The sequence below is a fragment of the Labrus bergylta genome, chromosome 13 (genome assembly GCF_963930695.1).
Source record: "Labrus bergylta chromosome 13, fLabBer1.1, whole genome shotgun sequence".
Taxonomy (NCBI): domain Eukaryota; kingdom Metazoa; phylum Chordata; class Actinopteri; order Labriformes; family Labridae; genus Labrus; species Labrus bergylta.
The window spans coordinates 26824271-26842288 of NC_089207.1; the positions used below are offsets into that span (position 1 = coordinate 26824271).

The 18018-nt window shown below is 39.3% G+C and overlaps 1 protein-coding gene across 1 annotated transcript; it reads right to left on the reverse strand.

Annotated features, from left to right (window-relative positions):
• Positions 1–105: 105 nt before the first annotated feature.
• Positions 106–16229, reverse strand: LOC109991798 (RNA-binding motif, single-stranded-interacting protein 1). The gene is made up of 13 exons (XM_020644180.3): positions 15920–16229; positions 12994–13172; positions 10652–10710; positions 9486–9577; positions 6756–6913; positions 5498–5577; positions 4862–4977; positions 4021–4070; positions 3824–3911; positions 3512–3562; positions 2779–2889; positions 2608–2688; positions 106–2519 (listed from the first exon to the last, which is right to left on the reverse strand). The coding sequence occupies exons 1-13, from the start codon at positions 15968–15970 to the stop codon at positions 2451–2453; spliced, it is 1185 nt and encodes a 394-aa protein (XP_020499836.1). The 5' UTR covers positions 15971–16229; the 3' UTR covers positions 106–2450.
• Between the last annotated feature and the right edge of the window lie 1789 nt (positions 16230–18018).

Genomic DNA, 18018 nt, shown 5'->3' on the forward strand with positions numbered 1-18018 from the left:
TGGGCCCACTTCCAGACTGCATCTATTGTGTATGAACACAACTAAAGCAGGGTCATTCACTGGCCATCCCCAGGTGTACAGAATGAAGACTAATACAACAACAGATCACAAGTTGAAAATTTTTATTCAAAAAATGTCAAAGAAACGAAAGAATAAACCTTAGGCACCAGTCTACGGAAGAAAAGTCTTTGGCTTTTACAAACACTACAAAACAAAAACAGAGGAAAGGTTTCTTAAACTGTACATACAAGTTACCACTGGCAATCATGTGGCACAAAAAAATTAAAATTAAAAAAACAATTCACTTCCATATAGCTCTATGAAAATCTCTTATTTCCTCAAGCTATCTGTACAAAAAAAAATCTTCATAAATTAAAAATATTTCATATAACTTAGTGACTGTTCAACATGGTGGTTACTTGTATGAGCAATTTTATTTCTGTATGCAACCTCTGCAACTCCTAACCCAGATACTATGGCACTTGGTTCAGACACCACTAGCAGCATTAACCTCATAAGACAGTATTACTTCTCAGTCTCAGGCATTACACGGAAATCTCAAGTATAATCACTGTGGCCCTTTAACATTTGTTGGACACCAGAGGGGAATGCTGCTGTGAGCTCGTCTCGACCCAAGACAAAACAACAAACATGTTTGTTTAAAGGAGCACAGACCTGATGAACACCCAGACGCTTTGTTGTCATTGTTGGTCTTTAACATCTGAGATCTACCTCTTGGATATATTGCTTCAAAAGCAGCAGCACTTTCAAAAACTATGAAACTGAATGAGTGGACATGAGTGGAAACCTTTTGTCGACCCCCTAATGGTTACATAAAACATCATAAAAAAATAGGTTTGAGGAAAATAAAAAAAAAGTATTCAAACAACCTTTAAGGAAACAGCTGTATGTGGCCAGCTCCTGAGCGTGGCTTTTGGTCTGGAAGGGCGGGCTGGACCTGCAAACCCGACCTAGTACAGAGGAGAAAGAAAACTCTGAGGTAGATAACTGGTCTGACTGACCACCAGGTCGAATCACAGGTTAAGTGGAGGACCCCATAATCAGAAAGCCTGCCTTTATGTACTACAAGAATACAATTACTTATTCTTATTTCAGTGCTAGGTCATATTGAGTTGCAAGTTTAGCACTGTCCTTTAGTTTACATTTGTTATATATATATCTATCTTTTTTTTCTTGCTAAGTCTAAATTTAATCTGTGGCACTTCTTCGATCCAGGCCTTCCTTCATGCCTCTGTGTGTCTGCACCGTACTAATACCTATAACAACTGAATGTAAATGTACAAAAAAGGCACACTGTCCTAACTGCAATCTAGCTTGCAGGGTCAATTTTTTTCCAAGTCCAAAAGACAAACTATGCTTTTTCTTTGGTGGAGTTAGTAACTATTGAAAGTGCCAAGTTTGTTTGTTTCCTATCAAAGAGCGAGGTGCAATACGTTCAACAAATACGTTTCATTTACCCCCAAACTCACTGGACTTTTGCCAAAGTTGTATTACAAGGCTTTGATGAGTTTTTTTTTGCACAATCATGAGTCTGTGTTTTCTTGTTGGTTTTTCAAATAAAAGTGAAAAAGACACACCCCATCAAAATAAAAATCCACATGACAAAAGAAGACAAGACCACAACAGAAAAACTAAACACATCTTTCCAATTTCATCCCCTTAACCCAGCAATTCCTTTTTTTTCTATTCTACTACACAAAATGATCAAAAGGCAAGATTCAAAAGTTGATCTTTTAGCAGAATCTCTAGCACATTCCAACATCCAGTAACATGTAAGGTTCTTACTAAATAAATATAACATCCAATAAAGTTTTCAGATGAAGTCATTTCATTCAAAACACTTTTTTTCTAAAATTCTCTTTTTTTTTCTATCAACTATTGGAGGAGAAAAGCAAAAACATTTTTTTTGCTTATTGCCACTCGCTGTGATGGCCTGTACAACTTCTGTATCAAAAACTAGGAAGGCAATTTTTTTTAATCAGACAGCAAAGATCAATCTAAAGTACTACGAGAAATCACTTAACAAGAAAACAACACTGAACACTTCACCAAAAGCAACACTCACACAGCAAGCACAAAAACATCATTTTTAAAAATGTCTTCAGGAAAAAAAAAAAAAGATCTGGAAATATTAACAAAAAGACATATTTACTCTCATGCACTTTGAACAACTAGTCACATGATTCTTCTTTCTTGTGTCCTGTGGAAATCCTTGGTAACAAAATAAACGTTTTCTAGTATGAAAATAAATCTTTTTCGCTCTCTTTAAATCATTAGATGAACGTAGATACTCTCTCTGAAAACTGATACCAAAAATAGTCTCACTTTAACATTTGCAGATCCTGTGCAAAACAGTGAAAAGATCCTTAGCATCCATTGCAAGTTGTAGACATGATTGTTGTCGCTGTCGTCCAAATGTTACCTCAGCGCTACTTGGTTTGTTGGTAGGAATACGGCGAATGATTAGCAGAGTCCACCTGTGACTGTGCACCATTTTCCTAGAAGAGAAAGAATAACCCTGATTCTTTGACAAAAATTACCTGCTGTTTTAATTGTATCCGGCTGCAATGATTTTAATGCACATACCTCTACTGGGACACTTGACGTCTGCATGTGAGCATACTGGGGGATATATGCTCCTTGCATAGCTGTGTTTGTGGCCATAAACTGCACAAAGAAATACACATTTTAAACTTTAACAAAGAACTTTTAAACACCTTCATCTTAGAACTCTGATCCCATGCAGAGATTTCTCACCGTTCCTGCACTGCCCAGAGAGAGGTGACTCATCTGTTGTGTCATTGGGGCCATCATGGAAGTGGGCTGTAGTGACATAGATGGGTCCATGGAGGGCGACATCACTGTACTCTGGAAGTGAAGTGGGAGCAGATGAGAGAAGTACATGTACGCAGCTGGTGGTGCACACAAAGAAACACTGAGTGTCGTCCTGGGAAGCTAAAATACTCCTCAAAAAAATATGAAATAAAGATTCAAATGATGTATTAAATATGTGTGTGCATGCTGAGTTTTGCAGGATTAGAGAGAAAATGAGTAATCTCAAGACTTAACATCTGATGCCCACAACAGAAGGTGGATAGTCACAAGTTGAGCAAGTTGTCTATAAGCATCTTGGCTGGCCTGATGCATCAAGCAGTGTTTTCTCATCTCTGCTGGCTCATTTTCAAAGCAAGAAAGGGCTCTCAATTCAAACCCATCTGTTGTAAAATTTTCGGCATCTGTCATCGAAATACGCAGTTTTCCAAAGCAGTTGTTTTTACGTTCCTATACAAACATTTGAGTACTGTCAATCCTCAAGGATCAGTGTCACCTTATGTGGAACTACTATCCATATTGTGTTTGTCTGTTTACAGAAAAATGTTTCATTTCTGCTACAACCACAGAGGAAAATGTTTTGATCGCATAGGGAAAAAAAAGGGAGAACGAGTTGTGATACAGATAGCGATGGTGAAAAAGAGATTTTTGCTCTTACTGGGTGTTGCATTATGTAGGGTTGATGAGGCATCCAGGATGGGTTCTGCACCTGGAACATCACACAAACACACTTTGTAAACACCCTGGCACTGAACAGCTGCTGTTTTCCAGAGATCACATGCTACAGCGATTGGCAGAGCAAAGAGCATGAAAGGCTGCAGCATCCTTTGTCACATAGTTCACCCACATCCCCGAACCCAGAAGGATGTGTTTCTAAATCCTGACGACACAGGGTTTATTTAACAGAAAAGCTGAGTTGCAGTACAGTATTTAAATCTACATATTCATCATTGACGAGAAGGATCCAAACCTGGTATGCTGAAAGCGGGGACATGTAGGGAGACATGGACGTTTGAGCGATCATCCTGTTTGAAATACTGTATGCTGGTGGGAAAAATCTGTGGACACAGAATAAATTGTACTTTTAATAAAGTCAAAAAGTAAGTTAAGCACATGACATATAAATTACCACCAGACATTGAAACCTCATCTGTTGTTATAACCTACCCATTTTGCAGAGCAGCTGCACTGGGGTCATAGGTGAGTGTCATTCCAGCCTGGGAGCAAGACAAAGCACAGGATGGGCGACTGAACTGAAGCAAGCATCACAAAACATAACATCTTCGGAAGTCTTGACAAAAGTCTATCTGTTCCTTTTGAGCTCACACCTGTAAGAGGGCGCTCTTGACTGACAGGGCAGAGAACAAAACCAGGATTACATCTACATAAAGAGGTCTGCAGAGAATCAGAATCAGATTTATTGTCCAGGTATGCTTACACACACACAAGGAATTTAACTTTGGTGAACTGTGCTCTCTTATGAACAGGTACAACATTAAATATCAACAATAAACATAATAAGAAAAGACTAATATGAAACAGTGCAGTGGTGAATAGTGCAAAAGATGCTGAAGTAACATGATAAGAAAAATGCAGTTATGTGACAGATGAGTCAATTAAGATGTCAATTACAGTATTTACATAAATAAGTGTGAGTATATTGATCATTTAAATTAAATAATATATATATACATATATGTATATTCACAGTGGCGGTTTGGTTTAGAGTCATTTCACCACGACAGGTCTGACACTCTGTGACTGTTTAGCGTTTATCAGAGTGACAGCCTGGGGGAAGAAACTGTTCTTTTGACGGGTTGTTTTGGCGTACAGTGATCTGTAACGCCTGCCAGAGGGGAGGAGTTTGAAAAGTTTTAGAGAGTTTTTAGAGTTACGGTTATGACATGTTATTTATTCCTGGAGGTGAGCAACACCTTCATTACTCATATCTGATCATAGGTAACCATTAGCGATTCATACCACACACCACATCTTTGGCATCTCTTACCAGTCTGGAGTCACCTTCCCTTCCCCACCCCCGACCATTCAGGGCAAATTTATTCTGACTTTGCCTCTTTTTCTGTCCGCCATCAGCAAACTTGCACAGCAAGGGTTCAGATGGTGCTAAACAGAGAACAAAATAAAAGGTTATTGTTTTAGTGTCAAACTGGATACACGCACACAGAGCTGTTTGTCATCGCGTGCTATACATTCTCTCCCTGAAGCTTGGGAGTGCACATTTACAAGCCAGCCTGGGAAAGCAGACATCTAATTTGGCAGCTGTGGAGCTGTAATCCCCTCCCCTTCCTAGAGGAGGCAAGGCCAGCAGAGACTATTTCAGTCTAATAATCCAATTAAAAAGCTTTAGAGAGGGAGTGGAGGCCACACAGAGCACTGCTCTATCTGCTTCTTCTCTTTGTCTGTGCTCTGCCACTTAGGGCTGAGTGTATGTGCTTTACCAACAGACTGACTGACTCCTGAAGGCTCACCATTTATACACACTGTACACATTAAAGTCAGAAGAAACATACGTTCATTGTGTCAGGTCTTTTCTATTCATGGGAAGGCAGTTGAAGAAGCTCATTTTACATCACATTTCTGCAGTGTGGGGCTGAGTGTGAGATAATTAGACAGTGTGACTTACCTGGAACACCTGCAGGTGTCTTGATAAACTTTCCATTGAAGTGAGAAATGACTGCATCACATTTTTCAGTTGACTCCATCCTGAAGTGACAAAAGGGAACAGAGGATAGCTATTAGTGATACAGCAGTCGAAGGGTAAGCAGGTACTTTCCGAGAACCGCACCATTTCTGGGTAGTTGTGAGAAAGGGAAGGGGGTTGTTTAAAAAAAAGCAGGCCCAATGTGAATATTCTTGTTAAGTAATCAATTGCCCTCATTTAAATTTGCAGCTGTATCTGTACACACCCGCAAACATTCCTCAGATGCATTTTGATATATGTGTTCTGTAAGTCATGGTCAGGTTATGTGAGTGCAAGGTGCGGAAGCCATGCAGCATCACCACTATAATTATATCAACCAGTCATTGTGAAACTATCTTTGAAAGGTGTTACCATTTGCCCATACATGAACTGTTCTTCCAGCTTTGTTATTTAAAACCTCGCTCTGTGTTTCTGAGTATGAACGTAAAATGAAACATATACTGAAATAAGCTACACTACAATTCACTCAGCAGACGCTTTTATCGAAAGCGATGTACATCAGAGGCAGAGAGTGTTAAGACCCAAAATAAGAACCTGTGTTTTAAGCCTTTTTCAACACTGTTTTATTAGCAACATCTTTATTTTAACATTGAGAGCAAGGCCTTCAATTATTTGGTATTGATATTGTGCTGTTTTATTTCATTAAATATCACATTTCATTTTGATTTGTTTTGCCCCCCTTGCATCCCTTCCCCCATCCCTGTCCTCACTTTTATTTTATTGGTCAGACAGCAGATTATTCCTGCGCTTGTTTTTTTCTACCCATGAGGCATATTTATTATTTTTATTTATTTATCTGTTTATTTAACATGGACATACAGTAACATTGAACCATGCACAAGTTCCAGATGCACTGCTCTTAGTGTTTATAGCAAAATGCTAATTTGCAACACCTGTCCACGGGAGGCTTTTAGAAACAGCAGAGATAAAGATAAAAAGGGTAAGAAAAAGAAAACAGTTTAGTTATAAATACAGCGCAGTTATGAATGCAACAGGGATAAAATGCATAATATCAGTCCATAAAATGTGTTTAGCCCAATCCCACCAGGGGTGTCCTATTTTACATAGTTGGTGGTTGGTTTTTGCTGTTGTATAGATGTATAGAGCCGTACAAAAAAAAGTCTCCGAGTATTGTTTCAGCACCGTGAGTCACCGACAATACATTGCTCCAGGGTCTGACCTTGCAAAGCCCACTCCTCTGCTGCCTCCAGTGGAGTCCCTCAGGATGCGCGTGGATATGACCTGGCCAAAGAGCTTCAACATGCTCTCCAGTTCCTGCTCATCCATATACAACGGCAAGTTGGAGATGTACAGGTTTGTCGGGTCTTGTTCTTGTTGCTGTGAGGAGGAAGCCAAAGGTATTGTGATGTAATTACACTTTAAGAAATGCTTAACACACACCTAGAAAACACTAAAACATTCCTTTGTTGTAACACTTTTAAACTGGCTGTAGTAACGTGTTAAGAAGAAGAATGCAGAGGAGGAAAGGCGACATTTCCTGCCTGTTCCCTATAAATGGCTCAACCTTTATAACACTTCTAATATGAACCTCAGTAATGGGGTTATCATGTCTCTGTTTATCCCTGCACTTTCCTGTCTGCCTCTGTTGGAGGTTTAAGGTAGTAAAGGGTCACTCTGAGCAGATATAAACAGAGATTTGCATGCAGCCCACGATGGCTAAAGGCTCACATCAGCCGATTTCTCGCCGTATTTTAATAGCATCAGCAGAAACACAAGACACGGCTTACGAGTCCCCGAGGAGTGGCCTCTCATCATTAATATTCATCAGCGCTGTGCTGTTCAGAGTCAAGCTACAGGGACAGTTTGGATTACTAAAAGTTAGACATCGACAGAAAAATCTGCACGTCAGAATTAGAGGACAATGAAAAGGCAGCAGTTTGTGTTGAGACAAAAAGTCAGGGAAGGTGTTTGGATGGGAGCAGAGATGAGCTTCACCACCTCTGTGATTATCTTACACCTCCAAAGAGAGCATGAAACACACAATACCTTTTAGGTCTTTGGCGGCAGTAAGTTTAAGTTAACCCACTGTTATCTAGTTGTACATAAATTGTTTAATAAGCAGGATGTCAATTATAGTGGCTCTTCTCTTTTAAAACGGACTCTACCATCACTTAACAAATATGTGAGACAAAGAAAAAAAAGCAATATGGTGGTGAGATAAGACAACTGTTTGTGTTTGGAATGGGTCACCACCCATCTGTCTGCAATGAACTGTGACTGACGTATACTGAAGGAGGGGGGTTAAAAGGAGTGTTACTCACTGGGGTGTTACAGGGACAGGGAGTATGCAGTATTGTTCAAATGATGTGATCAGCTTCAAAAATCTTATTCTAACTCTAATGCCAAATAGGTTAGCATACATGATTTTTGGAACACCACATTCACCAAGCAGCTTTGTTGGAGCACTCTGGATGTGAAGTGTCTCCCTCAGGAGCACTATAATGGATGGTAATGAGGGATGGCTTAGTGCTGATCTTTCACTTCCCAAAACCAGTTTTAGCTGCTGATCCATAGAGGTACTCTGACTTCCCATCACACAGTTACACAAGAGTGTTTTCCCTCTATAGATTGTATCAACACCACTTAACAAAAACTCTACAGCTTTACAACAAATGTATAACTTTTTATTCAAATGTCCCTTTGAATGTATACTGTGAAAGGTAAATACACAGTCAATAATCACAAGTCATGCATCAAAACAACATAAGGGAGAAAAAAAGAAGGGAAACTCTTATCTAGCCACTTCCCACCACCTACCTATGAAATAATAATGAGAGCTAGCCCATTGAAGGCTGCCTGAGCTATAGAAAAAAAAACAGGAAAAGAGACCTTTGTCAGAGAGTTCATTAAGCCAAAGGCTCACACTTTATAAAGACATTTGCCTTCCACAATACAAAGATTAAACTTGGGCCTGCCCCTCAAAGCTGCTCTAGTTTAATTAAAAAAAGTAAAATGGGTGCACAGAGGCATGTCAAGAAGCTCCACAGATCCCCAGACAGGGAAATGAGGCCAACAGTTCTCGCTCAGCTCTGTATGGGAACTAATTTCCCCCGGCTGGTTTCAGTAACCATAACAACACACAATTATTTACTTCCTTTTCGCATGTTAGAGAGTGCAGAGTTGCACAGTCCTTCTTCAGGGTAGTGAAGTAGGGTTTAATCTCTTACGTTATAATGTAAACAACCAGAGCAAATCTGCTCTTTCTAGTGAACCGCGATGTGTTCATTTGTAATCCTGCAATAATTACAGAGTTTTAAATGAGAGCAGTATGGCGCCACTTTTGCTGCCTGCTCATTTTTAAGAGGACTAAGTAAAAAAAGTGAGATACTTCATGTGTGTGTAATGGCTATTTAGAGAGGACAGAAAGACTAGCCTTCAGCTCGTGGAAAGGCTTACTTTAGAAGCATGTTCACATGTTGATACTTTCTGGGGTACGTCATCCCACTGTCAGCACCCATCTCTGCACCCTATAGCCTCACTATCGGCACCCCTGTCCACTTAAAACAGTTCTTAAATGCTGGCTGGAAGCTCTCCGCTGACAGAACATCTTTGCAAATAAATATCGTTGGAGAACAGCTTAACTGTCAAGGCGCTCTTGTTGTATTTGCTTCGGATAATGTACAGCCTCAGTAAATCCGGGGCACTGAATTAAATGCCATACATACACAAGTATGCAGACTATTTTTGAGCACATGCTTTCATCATAATTCAAAGAGTCTATAGACTAACAGTTTGGGTACATACACACTGCAGTCAAGATGAATTCCTGGTATTTGATTTCGCTGTGGTTAAGGTTTAAGTTCCCTCTGTGGTCAGATGGACGAGGAACAGTGTTGCAGGGTGTCTCGTGCGGATGTGATACCGGGATTAGAGCGTAATGAATCCTCACCTTTGCCATCTGAGCTTGGACACCAGTGGTCTTCAGGGCAGCTACGGCTTTCTGAGCTGCAGCGGGGCTGTCAAAGTCCACAAAGCCATACCCTGTGGACACAAGCAGGACACTTAGACTGGTTTTTCTACAGCTATAATAAATACCGGTTTAGCCTCTGTGTTACAGTCTCATCTGCTCCAATTCGAAGTGAATGACACTGGGCTGTTATCATCAGCGGGTTCAACACAGATTCAATGTGGTTTTACAGTGTTGGATGTGTTTGAATATAGGTATTCCTGCATTATATAGGTCTAGTTAAAGGTGTATTTAAGTGCTATTGTGTGTGCTTTTGACTGTGTTCGTGTGAAAGCAGAGGTAGAAAAATGCTGAGGATGCAGCTACCAGTCTGACATTCGTGGCACAGGTCAGCTCTTTGTCCTGAGGGGGGGTACAAACAGGGTGGACCTTTTCTACAGCTGCTATAGTTAACCCACTGAATCTACTTTTTTTTATGTGAATATTTCAGGATGGTTTCAGCTTCAGAATAATATCCCATATTGGTCCCAAACGTTTAATAGAAACTTTGTCTTAGTTTACTATTAAAGGTCCAGATCATTCTGAAACAATAAAAAAAAAACAATGGCTTTAAATATATTTTTTTCAAACTCTGTTTCATTCAAGGTTATTTTTAAAGAGATCTCTAGATTCTCTTTAAAAATCAGCCAGAGCTTTGCTCGGTCTTAAATGGTGTCGCCTTTCACTGAGCGCTTTCGATTAACTGGCATCTGTTTAATCCAGAGGAGAGTGACAAAGCGTTCTCTTAATCCCATCAGCACCACAGAGAATCAGTAAGTCCCTCTGGCTACCAGAACTAGACCAAGACCATCACTGTCACCCAGCAGAAAGAGGAGGAGTCAGAGAATTCTTCCCACCCACAGCAGTGACACACCCACAGACGAGGGCTGGGGCTTAAAATAACATGAGCTGGGAGGCAGCTTCAAGCAGCCTGAATGTCTGTTTCCTGACTGGCCCAGATCATCTGAGACAACTGCGTAGCTGCTGAATGACTTTGTGGAAGTGTACAAGTGAAATTCTCTCTTAAAATAAGGTGTGGAAAGCTGTCTCAATATGTACCTTGTAACAAGAAATGGGTGGTGTTAAAAAGACAAAACACCTTCACACACCTTTACATTTGTTTGTAGTCTTGTCCAGGATGGCCTTTGTTGATACAATTTTGCCATACCTAGGGGAGGAGCAGAACGACAAGGCATTGTTAGCTGGATTATGCAGCACACAGAGCCAGTTATAAAACACACACACAGAGAAAGGGAGGGTTGAGCACCAATCTATGACATCACCGTACAAATATGAGAAACAGGAAGTGGTTTCCATGGGGTGCTCAAACTCCCCACCATGTGAGTGCAAAACTGAACAGCCTCCCCCAAACTCAACATCTCTCTCAGTCATTCACTGTTTATCAAATGTTTTAAAATAAAATGACTAGTTTTCATTTTATATGAAGGATCAACTGATGATACTGCTGTATATTTTCTCATGGCACACTTTCCCATGAGGAACACTTTTCTTTACATACATGTGTATACAGGCAAACTATTGCCTCACAAAACAATAAGAGATTGTGACATTCAAAAGTCTGGTCAGGTTTATGTTGTGTCATAAAGGTTTCTACAGAGTAGTCATGGTATACACTATAGGGAAGTGGTGATGATAACATCCACCATGTAACTACAGTGGCCCAACTGAAAAAGCGTTCAGATCTGATGGTATTGCAGTGATTTGGTAGGATCATTTTTTTTTTTTTAAATGATCCTCTACATAACATTTGGCTTTTGCAAAACTCTTCATTATTATCTAATTTCTGAAACATCTTTAAAACTGTACAGGCGTTTCTAGTTTTAGCATTTTATGCACCTGATGATGTGGAGAAGAAAATCTTGCAAAATTTGTATTCTACATATGTACCGTCTGGGGTTATCGCACAATGAGCATTTGCAATAAACACATTGCAAAAGTAAAATGGAATAAAACAATGTCAACACTATGCTGATGAAGTCAGATGAAGCCAAAGCTAAGCTACCTTAACTACCTTCAGAATCATTTGTGCCATGGTATTGTTTTAAAAACTGTTGCTGTTCAGTAGGGACACATTGCAAACACAAGTATTGTGTTAGTAAACATAAACATAGAGAACATCATGTAGTCATAAAAACTGAGTTTTAGCTAACATGCACTCTTGAATTAAAAAAACATCAAATTTATCTTGTTTGATTTTCTGTATTTGTCATATCGCAATATCTATCTATATATATATATATATATATATATATGGTATATATATATCAGAAAGAAAAGATATTGCATTGATTTTCTGTATTTGTCATATCGCAATATATACATATATATATATATAAATATATATGTATATATAGGCTATATATCAGAAAGAAAGGATATTGCATATGATACATGAGCTTTTCCAATACTGTGCAGCCCAACTTAAAAATGACCTATTTAATTTAAAGTGACAGAGATACAAGCCATGCTGTGCCCCACAGTCCATCAGGGTATTTTAGCCAGGGATTAGGTTAAATGCTAAACTGGGTGAGAGAGCATGAACTTGTGACCTTTGCTTCATCTGAACTCTAATCTCAAATGGTGTAGCTACAGAAGGTTAGCTTTAACATTCACATACAGTTACTGAATATGTTTTGATCCATCCTATCCTTTAGTTTAAAGTCATAGTGTGTACCCAAAACATGTAAAATATATATATATTTATATAATGTGATGGCATCTGAGGAAACCATTGTTTAACCATCAAAAGCCTGAATACAATAGAGGTGTATGTCACTGCAGATGCCAAGTCAGCGGGTATTATACTGTATTTCTAAATTGTTGAAGAATGAATTGGCAGCTTTGTGTGATGCAAAGTCAATATCACATTGGGTCTCAGGGAACAAAAGCTTGTAAAATCTTTGAGGTATCATGGTGGTCTCTCTACTTGAAAATAAACCATGTTTTAGCACACAAAGGAAACTTCAGTAAACCAAACGCTGACACTGTCTCTCTTCTATCAACCTATGATATATGTAATGTCTTCTAAGGCTTTCAAGAAGCTTTTTATACACACAGAGTCTCTGTGTTGTCTTTTCTCATGTCATATTGAAATGAAGCATGCAAAAAATGCAGAAATGTATCTAAAATGAATCATTACACTTTACTGAGTGATCTCTACTGCTCTTTTATTAAAGAAAAGCTAAATAAATCCTTGATATTTCAACAGACCTGTGGGGCTCAGATTGTCTTTCAAAATACTTTTTTTAACAGGACAAAAAATTACAATACATGTCAATTGTACCAGTGAATACCCCTGACTTGTTTGTGCTGATCACGTTTGTCAAAAAGGGATTGCAACTGCAAATTTAAACTAGTTGAATACAAAGTGGGCCAAAAAATCAATAGCTGGTCAATAGCTGATAATAATGAGAGGAAGTGTGATACTCACGGCTGACAGAGCTTGACCAGATCGTGGTCTGTGGTTGAAGGGGACAGGCCTCGGATGTAGAGGTTTGTTTTGCTGAGTTGGTCCCAGCCTGCAGTGCTGCTGCTGCTGCTGTTGTTTGTGCTGCTGTTGGTGCTGGGGCTGGGTGGAGCCATGGGGTGTGACGATAGGGCAGCAGGTGGCTGGAATAGGCAGAGAAACCAGATTAAATTATTTTTTTTATTTGTTTTTTGGGGGGGGGGGCTGCAAGGTTATTAGATAGTTGTGTTTTACTTCACTTGATATAATCGTATTGAACAAAATATATCGATATTCCTCAAGGGAGAGATAACAAGTCAAAAATTCAAAAATGTGCTGCAGGGGAACACATTTAAACTAAATCAACAACAATTCAAACTAAATCAACAACAGACCAAACAGTCATGGCTTAACTCCCATCATGATTGAAATGTTTTATTTGTTTCACCTCCAATCACGACCTGCACCCCTGAAGAGTGGCGTACTACACACTCAAGTCAACTTTGGCAAGGTGAGGAGTTATTCCACTGATGTTCAGAGGGAGATATTTTCGAAACCTAAAATTACTGATTTTGCATCTCCTTCAAGAGAGCAGAAGACAACCTACTCACGCTGAATTTTTTGAATATGGAGTAAATTATTTTCACATCCATGTGGGTTGATATACACAAAATAAGGGTCATTTTTCTAATGAAAGTTTAATATTCACTCTTTCAGCGCTGTTTTACTCTGTACTAACAAAAGGGAATCTAAATAGCTAGCACACTAGCTAGCTGCTAATGATAAAGCTTTTTTGAGCTTAAAAACAGCTGTTTTATGTCTAGAATGGATGCTGCTGTAGAAGTCAGAGTGAATACAACCTTTAGAGCATCAGATTTTAAAATCAAAACAGTGAAATAAAAGATCCTGAAACAGCCGTCGTCCAAGAACTCATTTCTGACACTAATGATCAGCATCAGAACATGAACCCCTTCACAAGAGATTTGTATAGAAAAATAGTCCAGTAAAGACCTGCTGCGAGTGTGTTTGTGTCCAGTCCAGTACAAGAATTCACTTTCTACAAAGCAGTGATCCATATCCGCAGACCTATCTCCATCACACCTTCACAGTCAGCACCATCAGCCTCCATAGGGCTTGTAGCTCTGACATCTGTGTCATAGTGTTGTCTGACTGCCCCGTGGTGCACAATAAGCCATTCACAGGTCAACATAAATGACCATCTGTGACTTCTTGACCTGAGCACTCTTATCTATGAGAGGAGCCTAATTGATATCTTTTGAATGGAGGGATCTCCTGTAGTGTATTTTTACACCTAGTCAAGACAAAACATAGGCTATTAAGGAAATACTATTTTTCCAAACAACTGGCAGTCAAACTTGTACTTATTATAGCTGCAGAAGGTGAGGGGGGTAGAAGATATCTGTTCACCTCCAGTTTGTTGAGCAACTCTTGATGTTTATTAGATACAGATGTCCCAGTGTGAGAGAGCTATAGCTGTCCCCCTTACAGGGATTCCTGTTCTTCTTTGCTATCCGGCATTGATTAACCCCCCCCCTCCCCACAAACCTCCCACAGTGAGGCATTACAAACTGAGGAGGAGGAAGCTCATGGAATCTCAAGCATGTAGTGGTGACAGGATTGGGCAACCTGAGTCTGGACTTCAGCCTGGAGGGTATATAATAGGTTTCAGAAGAGATGTGAAGAAAAGTAGTGCAATTCTAGGAAAAGTCTGAATAACTTAATCTAAGCTCAACTATCATAAACGTGAAATATGTCCCAGTTGCTCCCATGCAGCTAAAACAACAGCTGTAACTTGAACCGGCACAAGATGAGAAAAAGAAACAAAAACAAATAAAGAAAAGCAGTTGAGCAACAGATAAACGTTTTTACAATTAAAAACCACTTCCTTTAAACCTTTAACCACTGACAGACTGTCAGACTTTTACAAAAAAAAAAAAACGAGATTCATTCAAAGCAATCCAGCAATAGATTACATTATGTAAGGACATTTTTCAAAGACTGGGTTTCTCATGAGTGCAACTTGCTTTTCACTGGGACTGAAAAGGGAGTTTGTTTTAACACATCTGCCTGACTAAAAGCTCAGACAGCTTGACTGTGAAAAGACTGTGATGGGGAGAGGGCGGCATCTTATCAGCCAGCTCCAGACCAGCAGAGCCCCGTCATATCCGAGCTGGAAATACACAGGGCTTCCAGGAACAGGCCTCGCCCATGGAGCTCTATAGCCACAGGATGACAGCATGAGCACTACAAAGTAAATATGCGTATTCAAATCTATTTGCTCAAGGGAGATAAAAATAAATAAATATATGGAACTGGAAGAAAGTGACTGCACCAGAGGAAAAGTCCTCCATTGAGTTTAATTTTGGAATACAAAAAAAAAACAAGAAAGTGATCTTGTTTCATTAAATGGAAAGATGGCTCAGAAAGGCTATACTAACCCAACTTTTAGCCTAATGTTAAAACTTGTGTTTTGGTGGAGTTGCTGTTCAGTGGTGAGTTCAAGGCCAGTTTGTGTGTACGTAATTATGACTCCACATTTCTTATGACTGATGCTATTTGGAAAAGGTTAGACATATGTTTTGTTATGTAGCCTTTGTGGCTCCAGCAGTGTCGGACCTGGATCACAGCCCGAGTAGCAGGTAGGCCTATCTACATTATGTATTATGCAAAAGTGTCCTTTCCGAATCTTACATCAACCAAAGTGAACAATATCCTCATCGTATGAAACGGCAGAAAGTAAAACAAAGTAGCCTAAGTTTTCTTACTGTAAGAGCGTCGTTTATTTTATAATTGAGAGCTTCTATCGAAGTAAAGACAGTATGTCTATAACGTGCCCTTTTAAGTGAAAAATAAATACATCATAATAATAATAATAGTGTAAGCTATTTACCTGTTTTCGATATGGAGTCCTTAGTGGGTTCCCAGTATTCGCAAAAATCATCCTCAATTCGTTTCGGAAGGGTAGTTTCTCAGTTAAGCTATAATTTTCTATCGAAATGCATCAAAGTCCTCGGATACGAAAACAAATATTCGACATTGATATCCTCTTTACTCCTCAAAAGGACACAATAACACCTTTCTGTACATAATAACTGTATACATATCCTTATTGACGTCGACTGTCCGGCAACAGAAACCTCCGTAAATTGTCCCAACTTCGACTGCCCAGCCCCGTTTGTTTGACTGGCTTCAATGATTTGCAGACAGCGCTGCGCAGGACAGACGCTGTTACGGTGGAAGAAACCATCTAACGCTTTGCCGGGGGGGTGGTCTTTAAGTAACGTCACCAAAATACAAATTAATTTGCGTCTATTTCCATTTATTAACACTAATGAGTAGCTTTTATTCAAATCAAACACACGTTCTGGTATTTAAGACTGTATGAATTGTTCTTGTGAATAAAGACATTTAAAAAAGAAACTGTTTTCACCTTTGTTGCTGTTCGTCCCTTTGGAGGATGCATACCAAACATTCCACCGTGCGGCTGGTCCTGGTTCAGCTGGTTGTGATATTCGGACAACTTTGAGTATATTTATTGGGTTAACCTCACACGATATTGGTAGGCATAAGTGAAATAGGAAAATCAACCCTTGATAAATATTAGGTCTTATGTATTTTGCCATGACATATATCGTAAAGAAGCCTGGCTAGAAATGAGCAGGACCTAAAAGTGAACACATTCTGAACATAAGATGTAGCACAAACGTATCATCTCCTCTAAGCCTACATTTTGTTATGTAATTAGAGTATATTTAGAAACTGTTAGGCTATTAAACATGACACATCTGTTACACATATAGGTCTTTAAACATCCCTTTTAAGCAATTATATCGCACAACGAATTTTCCTTTCAAGAATTAGTGACACGAGGGACACATTTGTGCTTCTTATTGGCTGTAAAGAGGTGATATGGGAAAAAATCTAAACTTAAAGAAACATTGTGTTATAACGCAGATTTTGATTTTATTTACAAACTGTTTTGAATATTTCCCTCTATTAAATTCTGTCACCATTCTGGTAGGCAACTGCAAGTTCACCATGGAGCTAGTGCGAGAAGTTTTACAACTAACAACAATAATATCAATGTACTTCCTCTCAGGTCAAAAGGGGATGCAAGTCTCAGAAGGAATGGATAATGCAAAAAACCTTGGGAACAGGAAATAAATTAACATTGAGCAATCGATCGAGGGTTTCAGGAAATATAATCAATAATATTGTACTGATCCTTTGAGGATTATGTTTTTAAGGTTTGCAGTTCCACAGGTTATGTTGAACATGTAGCTATCCTGCAGCTTGATAGGTGCAGTAAGACCCTCTTATTGTGAAAGATGGCTTGTAGATGTTGTGTGTGTGTGTGTGTGTGTGTGTGTGTGTGTGTTTGTGTGTGATTCAGTGTGGGCCCTTTATTAGAGAAGACAAGAGGGGCAGACTAGGCTATAAATCAAAGGCAATCTACCCACCACTGTCACCTGCTGATTGGAAAACCAACACTGGTGGTAGAAAATGTGAATTAACTACGACCTTCAGGAAGGTACACGCATAGTGCTATTACCACTGCATAGCCTCACTAAACAGTTAAACCTTCTGGTCACTATAGGTTCAATAAGCAACTATTGTTTTGTGTTAACAACAAACGAGACCATGCAAATTAAAGACCTGTAATCTCTTACATTAACAAGTAGACCTACATATTGTAATCATGTCTGAAAATAACATTAAAGGGAAGAAGGTGTCCTAGTTGTGGCTCTTAATTGATGAAAAACTGTTGTGTAAGCTTCATTATTGCTGCAATTATTGTGAGCTCACTATGACATTGTTCTTTTTGCGAGGCATCAGAACGATCTATATGTGAGATACATGATAAGCCACTCCTAAATGAAAGCAAAGGTCACCATTAGGGCATGTAGAAAAGTTCACCAGGCCAACAGGAGTCAATGGGTCAGCATTAGAGTAGAGGGAGAAAGGTCTGATTCAGCACTCTGCTCTGAA

Bases quoted from the DNA above. Each gene is read 5' to 3' on its own strand.
- LOC109991798 (XM_020644180.3), bottom strand. From the start codon at position 15,970: ATGATTTTTGCGAATACTGGGAACCCACTAAGGACTCCATATCGAAAA. The intron at 2,890-3,511 runs GTAAGAGCAAAA...CTTCACTTCCAG, and splicing joins CCTACATAATGCAACACCCA to AGTACAGTGATGTCGCCCTC. The intron at 2,689-2,778 runs GTGAGAAATCTC...TTCTTTGTGCAG, and splicing joins CTCTGGGCAGTGCAGGAACG to TTTATGGCCACAAACACAGC.